This window comes from Pseudonaja textilis, chromosome 8 (genome assembly GCF_049901715.1).
Source record: "Pseudonaja textilis isolate UNSWEBS1 chromosome 8, rPseTex1.2, whole genome shotgun sequence".
Lineage (NCBI taxonomy): Eukaryota > Metazoa > Chordata > Lepidosauria > Squamata > Elapidae > Pseudonaja > Pseudonaja textilis.
Window position 1 is genome coordinate 19,776,143 of NC_141997.1, and position 14,188 is coordinate 19,790,330.

At 39.7% G+C, this 14,188-nt stretch overlaps 1 protein-coding gene across 4 annotated transcripts in view; it reads right to left on the reverse strand.

Moving 5' to 3' along the window:
- The window catches only part of MGAT4A (alpha-1,3-mannosyl-glycoprotein 4-beta-N-acetylglucosaminyltransferase A), a 77,403-nt gene that overhangs the window by 27,010 nt on the left and 36,205 nt on the right, over positions 1–14,188 (reverse strand). For 2 of the 4 annotated variants that reach the window (XM_087938460.1, XM_087938461.1), the window contains exons 3-5: positions 12,975–13,115; positions 7,554–7,694; positions 2,236–2,369 (exon numbers count right to left, since the gene is read on the reverse strand). In XM_087938460.1, the coding sequence (XP_087794586.1) occupies positions 2,236–2,369; positions 7,554–7,694; positions 12,975–13,115 (416 nt within the window). Of the gene's footprint in view, positions 1–2,235; positions 2,370–7,553; positions 7,695–12,947; positions 13,116–14,188 lie in introns of all 4 variants that reach the window. The other 2 variants (XM_026707531.2, XM_087938459.1) reach the window with 1 other exon arrangement.

Sequence of the window (14,188 nt, forward strand, 5' to 3'; positions counted from 1 at the left end):
TGTTCTAGTAAAAATGCTAGAAAAATCAACTTTGGGTTGATTTGTAAGATTTCAGGGGCACAAAAATAATGAAAATTATGCCAGGTGGATATAATCTTAATTATATGTATCCTATAAAACTTGTATCTACTCCAACTGAAATATCTCTCTCCATATACAGAAACTGGCTTAATTAAAAGAGTTTTGAAAACCAACAATTCAATGTATTTGTTCTAAGGCAGTTGAGTGTTTCTCAACCTTACTGACTTCTGGAGTCCATACTTCTTAAAGTATAGACTTCAGTTCTCAGCATTCCCCAGCCTGTGTTGAGAAACACTGTTCTAAGGAATTCATAAACAGCAAATGTTTTAGTTCACAATTCATTTGATATAATTTTGGTTTCTTAGTCCAGCCAGAAAAGTTCAAAACTTCTAGCAACAACTCTATAAGTTTCCATAAAAGGCATGAGCTAGATCCAGAAAAAAGCAGACCAAAATGAATTTTCCTGCCCCTTCTCTCCCAGCCAAAACCCAAACCTCATCAAAATGTTGTTTCACAAACACAAAGGGAAAAAACACTTTAGAAGTAGACACAGGGTTGCTAACCTCTTAATCTTACAAATGTAGAACTCTAACCTTTTTAATATGTAGTTCAGAAGCAGACTGCACGAGCTACATAATTCCTGAATTAAGTTCAGTGCTGCTCCAGGCTCAATGCCATTAGTAGCTTCCAATATTAAACTAACAGAAATTATTATAACAGTCCAGCCTTGTTTTTACTAAACTGACTGCCTTTAACAAACAGAATATATTTTCCCTTAACAGTAAAACACTCAACAGTACTCATTTTGTGCAATTCAAATCCTTTCACAAAGAAGCACATGTATATTTTAATGAAATTTGCTTCAGCAATTTCCCTTATGACAGTTATGACTCTCTTCCTTACCAATTCATTCCACACCAAAAAGCAATAAATTTGTCTAGAATTCATCTGGCTGCCATTAAAAGCCTTACTGTATACAGAAACAGAAACAGATCTGAGGTTGTTTTCTTTTTCTTTTTAATGAACTCCTACAAATCTTATGCTTCAAAGAGCTGCACCTAATGAAGATTTGATACTAATGGCCTGTTATCTCAATTCTTTCAAGCACATCTCCTCTGCAATATGCAGCTGCAAAGAAAAACATTACGGTGTTGTTTGGACACCATGCAAAAACAGACAGTTCTTAGGATATGATCTGTGCACTCTTATCTGTGAAATAAGGCCCTTTGAACTAACTGGATTACTTTACTTTCTCTAATCTAAAGTATCCATTGTATATGAAATGGAAACAAGATATTTTTCTATCTGGTTCAGATAATCCAAGATCTACAGGTAAAATCTTAATCTGCCTTCTACCAAGCCTCCCACCCAACCCCACATTACATCTAAGAGATAAACCGTAGAACAGACTGAAAATATATCTTTTGATTTTGATTTTTTAAAAAAAATATTTATAGGACCCACAAGGTGAAGCTTTGAGGTAAGGTATCACCAGTATGCTGATAATACTCAGCTTTACATCTCCACTTGGTGCTATGATGCTATGGAGGTTCTCTCTCAGTGCCTGGAAGTTACCAGAATCTGTATGGGGCTCAATAGTCTTCAGATAAACAGGCAAGGTCAAATGACTTTGTGTTTTTGAACCTTCTGGTTTGGGGAATCTTCCATCTTTGGTTCTGGGTGAGGTGAATACAGACCTGGTGCACAATCTGGAGGTTCTCCTGGATTCCCTGCTTCTGCTCAAAGAAGCGGAGTATCTATGTTAACTAGACACTGATAGTTACCTTTACAGTTTCTCATGGCTTGAGTCCAGACTACTTATGGGATCATCCCTCACCAATTGTTTCTATTTTTCCTCCAAGTCTGGAAGGAGAAGCATGCTAAGGAGTGTTAGCTGGTAGAGCCCAGGAAGAGATCCATTTCTGTTGTGGCAATCATCCTGTGGACACCATTCTACCTGAGATTAGGTTAGACCCTGATCTTGCTGGCCTTTATCATGACCCTAAAAACTTAGTCTTGTGTTGGGACATGGGACCTCTTAATTGTGACAGAGCTCATCTCTTGGTTTCGTTAACAGTTATTTTATGATGCCCAGCTGCTACAGTATGCATTTTATTTTATGTGTTTTGTTTTTTTAATCTATTTCATTGTAAGCTTCCCAGAATAATGTATGTGAAATGGACAGCTATATAAGTTAAATAATATTTGAATTACCTCTCCTATGAATACAATCATAACACAATCCAATTTTTCCTCAGGCGACAGCTTATCAATCAGCGAATGAAGAGTTTCAGTAAGGTAAGATTTTACTTTTCTCTTGACAGTTGGAATCCCCATTACTATAGAAACTAAAAATAAATAGAGAAATCAGTTTCCTTGAACACAAAAGAAATGGCTTATTTTGTAGTTTTTAAATATACTATTGATAGTCTTTTAGGTTATTCTGCTTTGTTTTCTGCACTCTTAATATTTAGCCCCAAGCATTTCCAGTAGGTATTCTGAAAACAGGCTGCATAAAAAGAACATTTAAAAATGATACTTTCATTAAGAAATAGCAGTTAACACCTCAATGCTTTAGTGTCTCTCCTTGGCCAGAGAAAAGAATATTCTTCAGGAGCTTGAAGCTGGAATTTTACTTCTAGGTCTTCAAATTTTAAATCTGAGCATCCAAAAAAAAAAGCATTTATGAGAATTACAGTCTCTGCAGATGTCTCCTTTGCTTCTTCTGCAATGTCCCATCTGACTTTCTCAGAAATTTAAATTAGAAAAAAAATTAAAACAGGTGGCATGGCAAAAAGTTTAGTCAGAAGAACATGAGGTAACAGTGAGGAACATCCTTCATGTTTATGTGTCAGAATGAAACATCCTCGTAAATTTACAGGTTTTTAAAGCTAGTCTTGTCCTCCATGACAACCATTTTGTAAGAGTACTTAGTGTTCTTGTAATATTCCAAATACATGCAATGCCCTGCAAAGATAGAGGCAGAGGTGCAGATGCATGTTTTGAGTTGTGTACCTTTAGATATGTGACCCCAGAACTCCACCAAAAATTCTTACTGTTTTGTCAATTTTAATGTGTTAAAAGGAGGACAAAATTAAATTAAACCAAGATCAGTTTTGTTCCAACGTCCATTTTCTATATGTCCTTCAAGACCAAGTGCAATTCTCTCACTAGAAAAGGTTAGTCACTTGCACAATCCATTGTCAGTTAAACAATTTATTAGTATCGCAATCCTATTTATTCTTCACATCATCTAATTAAAAGTTATCCTTCCTTCTACAATTCATAATTCAAGGAGAGTAGCATGCTTTGGAACAACAGTTAGGGACAGATTGTCAGGAAGAAAATATATCTATTTGGTCGCTAGCAGTCAATAATGACTTGATGGCACATAATCATGCTTTCACACTTACAAGTGCATGCTGAAATTTTGTAATGATTGGCCGGCTTAGTACCCATGCTCCATGTGAATTTTTTTGCATGGCAAATGTAGAAAATTATACAGAATGTCTAAGAAATTAGGCAGAAGTTGGTGGCCTGAAATTACCCATGATTCGTTGATTTTTCTTTCTATACTTTTCTTCCTAGAAAGTTCATTTAAATATTTAAATGCAAGCCTAAATCTAACATCTATAAAATATAAGATTCCATAAAATAAAACATATTTTAATATAAAACATTTAGATCTAAATTTTACTGGATGGGACAATTATTTTGTAATGCCCAGTCTACTAGAGAAAGATTTTAAAATTAACTTGTTATCCAGCAAGCACGTGAGAAATATAGATATCCTTAACCTATCTTTAAAACAATCTGCATGCATTCACATAGATTGCTATAAATCTTAATGAGCGATCTTGTGCCTTTCATGCCTAACATGCATTAAAACAAAGAAAACTTGTTGCTTCAAAAGTGTGTATAGCCTGCAAAATGCAATTTTTCATTAAAGCTGATTGTTCTATAAAAATAAGCCATACAAAATTAGATTAAAAAAACATCACATCCAAGTGTACAAAATTGATAGTATAAGCGTAGCAACCTAGTATCATACTGACAAAACAAGGTTGCATAGAATGGGCACAACTCCAGTTTCTCTCTCTGAAACAATGTCACCTAATAGGATCCAGGAAGTGGGCCTTCTCTATTCCTGCCCCTGCCCTTTGGAATGAGTGACTGCTTGCACTGGCACGAAGCCTAAAGCACCAGCCTGAGGATGGGGAGTGGGACCTCGCCGAAACGTCTCCAAGATACTCTTAATGTTACACGGGAAAAGACCCGAACACACACACACACACACACACACACACACACACACACGTGTGTGTGTGTGTGTGTATATAAGTATATGGATGTATATGGATGTATGTAATGTATATATGTATATATACGTGTGTGTGTGTGTGTGTGTGTGTGTGTGTGTGTGTGTTTTCTTAAGTTTTCGCGGGTACTTACATGTATGGCATTCAGCTTTGTTCGGGTATTTTCCCATGTCATTGTAGTTGTGCTTTTAAAGTTGTAGCAACGTTTCGGCAGAATCTCATCTGCCATCATCAGGCTTCTGTATAGACCAACACTTGCAGTTCCCACGCCTCCCAGCTCAGATCCCTGAGATGCATGCTCCCACACATGGCGGTGGCAGTCCCCGCCTCCAGGGCCCGCTATCAGCTCTCCCCGTTAGTTCTCTAGCTTTAAATTGCTCCTGTCTCTCTTTCTTTCCTCCCCCCCGCGCCTATGTGTAGGCAGGAAAGGAAAGGGAGATGGAGCCATGCGCAGCTCTCCACTTTTCCACCCCTTCCTGCCTCTCCCAACATCAGAGCCTTGGAAACACAGGCAAAGCCGCCACAGAGGTAGCGCCCTGAGTTGCTTGCTTCCCCACTACTGCCTCCTCCTCCTCCTCCTCCTCCTCCTCCTCCTCCTCCTCCTCCAGCACCTCCTTCTCTGGGTAGGGCAATTCTTAACTAACCGAGCATGCTAAGGCAACTCAGGATGCTACTGCTGCGGCAGCTTTGCCTGCATCTCTGAGGCTTCAATGTTGGGAGAGGCAGCGAGGGCTGGAAGAGTGGAGAGCTCCACACATCTCCATGTGGGCGCAGGAGGGGGAAGGAAAGAGAGGTGGGAGCAATTCAAAGCTAGAGAACTAATGGGGAGAGCTAACAGTGGGCACTGGGGGTGGGAACTGTTGTTGCCGTCACCACCACTGTGTGGGGGAGCTGGTTGGTGTGTGCATCTCAGGGACCTGATTCTGGGGTCCCTCAAAGAGCTGGGAGGCGAGAGAACTGCGCAGTCCAGATTAATTGCTTTTGGGGGCCATTTCTTCTGCGGCCCACCAAAAATTTTCCATGGCCCACCAGTTGGCGAATGCTGTTTTAGAATACCTAGTTGATAGAGTGATGGCCTTATAAATCTTTTAAATACTGGTAGTCCTTATTTAGCAACTACCATTGGGACCAGCAACTTAGTGGCTAAACAAACCAATAACTAAGTGAAATTGCAACTATGCTTATGAGCTTATTTCAGCCAGGTCACTAAACAAGGATTACATGTAAATATATAAACATTATACATGGGAAAATACTGCCTTGCAAACATCCAAAATTCTAATCAAGCAGCCATAATTTTTCTCAGGCACATTATATGTTTAGCAGGGGTGGGATTCTACCAGTTGTGAGCGATTCTATAGACCCCCTTGTTAACTTTCTAAGCAGTTCGGAGAACCAGTAGTTAGAAGAAATCTCCTTTTGTTTTTTTCCACCCTTATAACATTCTTGGCAGTATGCCTAGACTTACTGTTTCCAAAGAAGGTTTTTTTTCTTGATACTTTCTTAAAGGGGAAGGGTTGTTTTAAGCTTTTTACACAGCTGTTGGGAGGAAATACTCCCCTGGAAATACTTCTTCTTGGCTAGCTAGAAAGATTGACATTCAAATGTGAGTTTACATACCCTTTCTGAGTTTTGGTCTAAAACTGTTTTTTCATGAAGTTTAATTCTGCGCTCGGTGACATTTAATCCTGTGTTTATTGATGGAATAATTTTCCCTATTCAGCTTCGTTTGGAAGGAAAAGATTAATCTCTGTTCCTGAAAAGAAACTAGTTTGAGAAATCTGGCTAGTTCCTGTGTCTATTTGTTCTGGTAATTGGTTTAAAAAGCAAAAGCTACTGTTGTGATTTAATTATTTGTATTGTGTTTGAATTTTTTCCTGCCTCATGGTTTCTTTTTCTATCTGGGGAGGGGGTCTTCTTTCACTGCTTTAGTGGTATCTGGCATTGTCCTTTTGGGATGTAATTCCAAGAGGCAGGATGCAATCTTGGCACTGATTTTTTTACTGCCTTTCTAGGGGGCATGTGACCTTTCCTTAAATCTGGATGATTTCCTTAGGATATCTTGCAAGATGAGTGAGACCAACTGGTATTTTTAAGTGGTGCAAATGGATCTAAGGATTGCTTTTCCTGGGTGTGCTCTTTCTGGAGAGCTTAAATGATCTCTCTGCTAATGGGTTTCACTTTATGAGCAAGAGTTGGCTGCTGATAGTTATCATTGCATTTTAACTATTTTAATTCCTCAAGGTGCTCTGGCACCCTGCCTGATTTGTAACTCTGGCTTGCAGGTATTTTTAATCTAATGATTGGTATTTAGGGCAGCTTTTTGCAAGCAAAGAAGCTTTTTGTATCTTTGTACAGGTAATCCTTGATTTACAACAGTTCATTTAGTGACCATTCAAAGTTACAATGGCACTGAAAAAAATGACTTATGACTGTTTTTCACACTTACAATCATTGCAGCATCCCCACTGTCATGAGAGGCCAAGTGAGGATGTGAGTGATGTCGAGTTGGCCATGCCTATGCAGTCACATGACCACCAAGCCACACCCACCAACTAAGCCACACCCACAGAACCGGTTGTTAAAAAAATTGAATCCCACTCCTGATATTCAGGATTATAATTTCTGAATAGAAAATATACATTTACTATGATGTCTGAAGTCTAATATAATGTGCATGTTTTCCTACAATATGTTCAATGCCCATTCTAATTACTCAGGAGTCAATTGTTCACATTATTTAAGCAAAGACAAATCAATAATTGAATAAGAAGATGATCAGGATAAATATGACATAACCTACTGATTCTGTTGAAATAGTTGGGAAAAATAAAAAAGATAAACTAATCCAAATATTTATTTTACTTTTAAAGGTTTATGAAAGCTGCACAGCATCCATATTTGCAAAAATATGATTTCAAAATGTCATGCATTGTTATTTTTTAATTAAGGCAAATACATGCTGTTTCAAATCCATTGTTTTTCTTATACCTTAGCATCAAAACAGTAGGATCTGTATAAAACAATAAGCAAAAAGGTTGAAAACAAACTTTTTAAAAAATTAATTCAATTTGAATTCTAAGAGATATACAACAAAGAAAATAAAATTTCATTTTTCTGCTTCCCAGAAGTCATACTGACTTTAGCTACAACAGTTTTAAGTACATCTTTAAATGCATCACGCTATCACTGGTATTGCTTTTGCTAGCTTACCTCCTGTTCGTCCGAAGCCAACATGTACAGAAGGACGAAGGCTTCCTTCATTTTTCAACAAATGAGGCAAGTGGTAATATATATTTGGCACTTGAAGAGATCTTCTGTTTGTCAGTTCATTTAACAACTTTAATGTTTCATCTAAAAGCAAACACAAGGGTTATGTTTGCATGAGAGTCATGGGTATATTCACTTCTGGCGCCTCTTTGAAAAGGTTTCATTTTTTCCTAGGTTCGGAGGTAATTCCAACAAGTCAAAAGTAAAATATGCATTTGAGTTAGGCAGATTGCAACAAGATCTTTGTATACTCTTCAAACCTCTTTAATGTCTTCTTTATTCAAATGAATATCTTTCTGGGTCTATGCATCTATCAAGCAAGCCCAGGAAAAGGGACATTTTTAAAAGGAGCAGCTGACAGATGGCAGGCAGCAAGCACAGCACATCTTTTTCAGAGCAGTTTCCTTTTAACATCCAAAGAGCTGCATATCTATATACCACTAAAACTCTCCTGTTTGTTTATAACATCCAATTAGACAAAACAGTTCATTGTAGGGGAATGATTTTTTAATCAAAGTACTTCAAACCCACTAAGTCAAAGAAAGCATAGAAAATCCAGGATCGCTTACTCCCATGTAGCTGAAATTTCAAAGATCTTCACACACCAGACCATTTTTATTTGCCAAATTATACTACTAGAATGCTGCTGTGGTCAGCCACTGTCACAGGATTTTGATTTCTGACACACCCTGACAACTTCCCACAAGCAAAGTCAATAGGGAAACTGGCCGAAAGTTGGAAGTTACTCTCACTTACCCTGTTTTTTTGTCCTCTCTCGCTCCCCCTCCCGATCATTCTGTTTGTCTCCTTAGGTAAGTAAATACTGACAAACAGTGACCCAACATTTCATAGATTGTCTAGTCTCTTAATAAAATTTACATTATGGCTTAGTGCAATGGATCAAATATAAGATATAGACTAGAGCAGGGGTCGCCAACCTTCTGGACCTCAGGGACCACCAAACTCATAATTTTAAATCCCAGCGACCACTGACTGGTTCTGTGGGTGTGGCCTATTTTGTGGGTGTGGCTTGGTGGTCATGAGACTGAATGAGCATGGCTTGTATATAAATATTATAAATATTTATATAAATATTGAATTTTTTTAATTAAAAAAAGAGCATCTTTTCCCCCAAATCAGGCAAAGCAGGCAGGCAGATTGAGTTGCTCATAGAAAGGACATTGGTACTTACCTGACACGCCCGTTCTCTTTGAGCTGTGATGAGCATCCAGTAGTGGGAGGTGCTTCAGTCTCAGCATGTCTAGGCTAGGCTTAATTTGTGGAACGCTCCTCCTCCTCCACGGTACTCCTCCCCAGCATTCCCCAGTTTTGGCGAAGACGAGAGAAATAACCGCCCTCGTCCTCAATGCCCTAACAACTCATTGGCCGAAACAGGACCCCACCAGATGGAAAAAAAGGGATGGAGCTGGATGCTCTTCACAGCTCAAAGAGAATGGGCGTGTCAGGTAAGGACCAATGTCCTTTCTCCCATGAGCTGTTCAGAGCATCCAGTAGTGGGACATACCAAAGCTTGGCCTGTCCTACGGGAGGGACTCCGTCTGGCCTGGAATCTCCTCCTGGTCCCTGTGGATCCGTTGCAGAACTCTTCTGCCAAAGGCGGCCTCAGCGGATGCAAACAGAAAGAAACGGCCTATTGTAGAAGGTGAGACCTTGCATCCCTGAGTGTTGGGCTGAAAAGACACAAATAAGGCCTCCGTTTTTCTGAAAGCCATTGTGCGGTTGATATATATTTGCAATGCTCGCCTCACATCAAGCCTATGCCATTGTAGTTCCAACCCTTGGGATGGTCTGGGACAAATATTAGGAAGTATCAGCTCTTGTGCCCTATGAAAGACCGAGTTAATTTTGGGTATAAATGTAGGATCAGGACGAAGGACCACCCGGTCAGAATGGAAAACACAAAGATCTTGTCTGATAGACAAAGCTGCAATCTCTGAAATACAACAAGCAGAAGTGATCGCTACAAGGAAAACTACTTTATACGTCAGAAATTGGAGACTTGACGATTTCAAGGGTTTGAAGGGTGACTGCGACGAAGACCTTGTTAAGGTCCCAGGTGGGATAACGGTTTACCACTGGAGGGCATAAATTTGTGGCTCCTCAAAGGAAACTCCATATGCGTGGATGATGGGAAAGAGAAAGCAGACCTTCACAAGTGAGAACCGATGCCAAGGTCGTCACCTGTCTTTTCAACGTATTAGGTGATAATCCCTTGTCAAGTCCCTCTTGCAAGAACTCTAGGATTTGAGCCACAGATGGAGAGATGGGATCAATTCGAGACTCGGTACACCATCTTCAGACAAGTCCGCTCAACCTCCAGACAGTCAGGTGCAACCATTGAGGATCCGGATGTTGAAGGGGTCCCTGGGTTAATGAAACCCTGGCTGGCGGAATTCTCCATGGTGTTGATACGGAGAGACTGCGGAGGTCTGCAAACCACAGCCGTCTGGGCCAGTAAGGAGCTACTAGAAGTAGTTCCGCCCTCTCATCTAGCAGTTTCTGGATGACCTTGGGAACCAGTGGAAGTGGCGGGAATGCATACAGAAGTCTTGGGGGCCAATGACAGTGGAGCGAGTTGAAGTTCTCTGCTCCTTGCGAGGGGTACCTGAAAAAAAATCTCGGGAGCTGAGCGTTGAGGGGGGAAGCGAACAGGTCCACCACCGGCTGTCCAAATGTCCTGACCGCTTCTTGAAACAGGGACGGATGGAGGCGCCACTCCGATTGATCGATCGTGGCCCTGCTCAGCCAGTCTGCCTGTGTATTCGACAGACCTGAAATGTGCTCTGCTCTGATAGAAAGTAGGTTGCTCTCCGCCCAACGACACAAGCACTCTGCTTTTCGCGTGAGTTGTTTTGACTGTGTGCCCCCCCGTTTGTTTATGTGAGCTTTGGCTGTTACGTTGTCAGTCAATATTAGTATGTGCTGATTGAGTACCTGTGGAAGGAAGCTGCGGAGAGCCAGGTGTACTGCTCGAAGCTCCAGCCAGTTTATGCTGCACGACTGTTCTATGGCGGACCAGCGGCCTTGGGTTGAGCGATTGAACATGCGCTCCCCATCCCAACAGGCTGGCATCAGTGGTGATGGTAAGTCTGTGTGGCTCTTTGAAGAGGCAGCCTCTGTTGATGACTGGCACCTGATGGCATCCCTTTCTGAAGTTTTAGAATTCCCTTTAGCCTGCTTAGGTTTGTGATGAGATTTGGCTTTGACCTTCAAGGATGAGGTCTGAGAGCTGCTACTGTCTGCCATTTCGATTGAAGTTGGAATTGCAGTATGCTTGTTATACAATGCAATACTGTGAAGGCGGTTGGCATGCCCAGGGGCCTGATCTGAGGACAGACCGGTTGCCCTGATGATGTTTTTATTGCCCCCTTTCCTCTTTTTTTTTTTGAATAATACCTATCTATAATGAGTCATATCTCAGTAATAATATTGTATTGATATTAAAATATTATACTGAAGAGAAAATTAATTATTATTATATATATATATATATATGGCAATATGTATATGAATATTAATTAAGTGGCACGATGTTACGTGCTGATAAACCAAACAGCCAAATTGAGACCACCTAAAGGCCCAGATTGATAAGGATAGAGGCCTTCAACAGCTTCCCTGCACAGGCAGACACAGGCCTAGGTGCTCGCTGTTGTGCCACTGGGTTGATTGGGCTGTGAGGGTTAAGCCAACAATTTAACTGTAAGAATAGCCTCGAATGTAGAAAAAACCAAGACGAGGGTATAACAAATTAAGCCCAGCCTAGACATGCAGAAACTGAAGCACCTCCCACTACTGGATGCTCTGAACATCTCATGGGAGAATCACAGATTCATTCAGAGATGTATCTATCTGCCATCAACTAGTTCAGGCTGTCACATAAAATTTGCTTGCAAGCAAATTCACAAAATTAACTCACAACATACCATGTATGTAAACATTGAATTTTTTGTTTTAAAAAAGAGCACCTTTTACCCCAAACCAGGCAAAGCAGGCAGGCAGATTGAGTTGCTCACAGAATCATTCAGTGATCTATCTATCTGCCATTGCCTACCTGAGTCTGTCACATAAAATTTGCTTGCTGTGAGTCTGCACTGAATAATAGAACCTTCAGTCCTAAGAAAGGTTTGGCTCTGCTTTTATGCTCTAAATCTTAAGATCTAAACACTAATCTAAATCTCCTGGCAGAGCCGAACAGATGATGGTCGGAAAAAAGAAAAATAGCAATTTAGCAGGCAAGTTTGCCGGGTAAGGTTCCCACGGGCCATGTGGGCAGCACAGCCTTGTGTTTCTGCGCAGCCTGGATTAATTGCTTTGGGGGGTGCTCTGGGGGTGACATTTCTCTGCGGCCCACCAAAATTTTCTTGGGGCCCACCCGTTGGCGACTGCTGGACTAGAGCACCAAATAATAAAAACCTTCTAATTAGATAGTCCAATGGTGCAAAAGAAATAGAAGTAACCTCTCATAAATCACATTATTGAACTACTTTAAGAATGGATTTCCATTTAAGGTGGCCAGATGTTTAGAATTCATCTGTCAAAGCAGTCAGGTTTTTGAAAGTTTGCCCTTGTTCCTCCTCCACTCTTTGGCGCATTCTATTGTTTTTCTTCTCTGCTTCTATCCTCTCTCTTGGAGCCTGGGCTGCAAAACCAAAACAACCAAACAAGCCAACCACTGGATAGTTGCAAAGGTTAGAGTTTTTTGTATCGCTTTGCTATCATAGAGTGGACTTTGGGTTTCTGGAGGTCATACCTCCCAAAATTTTCTGGTTGGAAAGGGAAAAAGAAATGGATGAGACCTAAGCCTTTGAGCAATACTACCTTCTTTAAATACAACCAATGAACCTAAGAAGTTTACTAGCAGAATAACTGCTGTTGCTCTGATCACCAAGTAAATAAGTCACAGATCTCCCTTGTTTACGATGCAGAAAGAAGCAGAGAGCCTAGTAAAAAGCAGGTGTGCAGGTATGTATGAATGGGAGAAGAGGCTGAATAGGTTTAGTGAATATATGCCTAACATTAATATTTGCTAAATTTCATTGCAGAACCAACAACTCCCAAAAGAAGTTATTCATATCCATGTAAAATTAATCCTCAAATTATACCGCAACTTCAGAACTCCTGGAACAGAGAGATAAAGCAAAGGCAATAGTAATAAAGTTGGGTAATAAATAAAACTAGTATTTTCTGTTCAATTGCATATGAAAGCCAGAAATAATAATGTAAGAAGAAGGATTCTGTATTCTGTAACTCATGGAAAGCAGGAGAGACCCAGTGAGAATAGCAAGCCCAGTAATCTTCAAATCCATTCATCTGTACCTGAAACGCTGCTCAATGCATCCTTACTTCCATTTGTTTCTGCCACGGCCTGTCTGAACTGCTCCAAGATGGTATTTAATTCAGAAGAACGTTGCAGGGTTCTGTGCTCAGCTATGCGAAGGCGCTCCTTCAAAGCATGAAACTCTCTTTGATAAGCAATCAGCTTTTCTAGGAATAAAAAAGTTCAGGTTACTTTCTATCAAGAATAAAATAACCCTTCCCAACACAAGTCCAAGTTCCACTTTGGCTGTTTCTGCACAACTGAATGCCATTCATTGTTTACAGAATGAATTGTCATAATGTTTGTTCTACAGAAGGTTTTTTTTAAAAACGAATTCCATTAATTGAAGGAAATGTCACAAGGTTCTAAAGGTTAATATAAAATTTTTAAATAATTTTGATGCTTGAGTCTAAATCTTATCAATAAAAGACCTACAATTATATTTTACAAAAAGAAATGTTATCAATTATTACCTTGCTTAAAATATTGAATATATTTTTTTACTAATTGGAATGTCACCCATCTTTTTATTTAATAGATGGCATAATTTTTTGTGTAATATATTTTGGGAAATTACTATTAAGACAATAATACTAAAAGCATAGACAGCTTAGTAGTTGTGCTTATATTAATATTTATTAAAACATTTATTATTCAACCTATTTTCATTTCATCAGTTAAGCTGTTGTTATTTTTCCTATGCAGAGATTATTTAGAGTTCAAAATCTCCTAAACATTTCTCAGTGTGTGGCCATGATTACCATCTTGTCCAAAACTGGATAAGGCTTCCAGAATTCCTCCAAATGAACAATGGAGGAGATCAATATAAAAATTGCCACTACCCAATATTAGAGGTAGTAATTGACTTACGACTACAATAGACCCCCAAAATGCTATTGTTTAGACATTTGTTAAGTGAGTTTTGCCCTATTTTCCTGTTGTCAACAGTTGTTAAACAAGTCGATGCAGTTGATCAGTTAGTAACTGATTATTAAGTGAATCTGTTTCCCCATTGACTTGGTTTGTGAAAAAGTCGCAAAAGGTGGCCCCATGCCTTTGGGACACAACAAAGGTCATAAGTATCAGGATTCCAGCACTTAACCCCATTTAAATCATGAATTTCGAGCCAAAGTTCCAAAACTTCAAAAAGATTTATTGGGAGTTAAAAGGTCTGGCATTGCCTGGGTGTATTGTAATTCATATTCTCCAATTAGACACATCCATAGCCAAGAGTCATCAA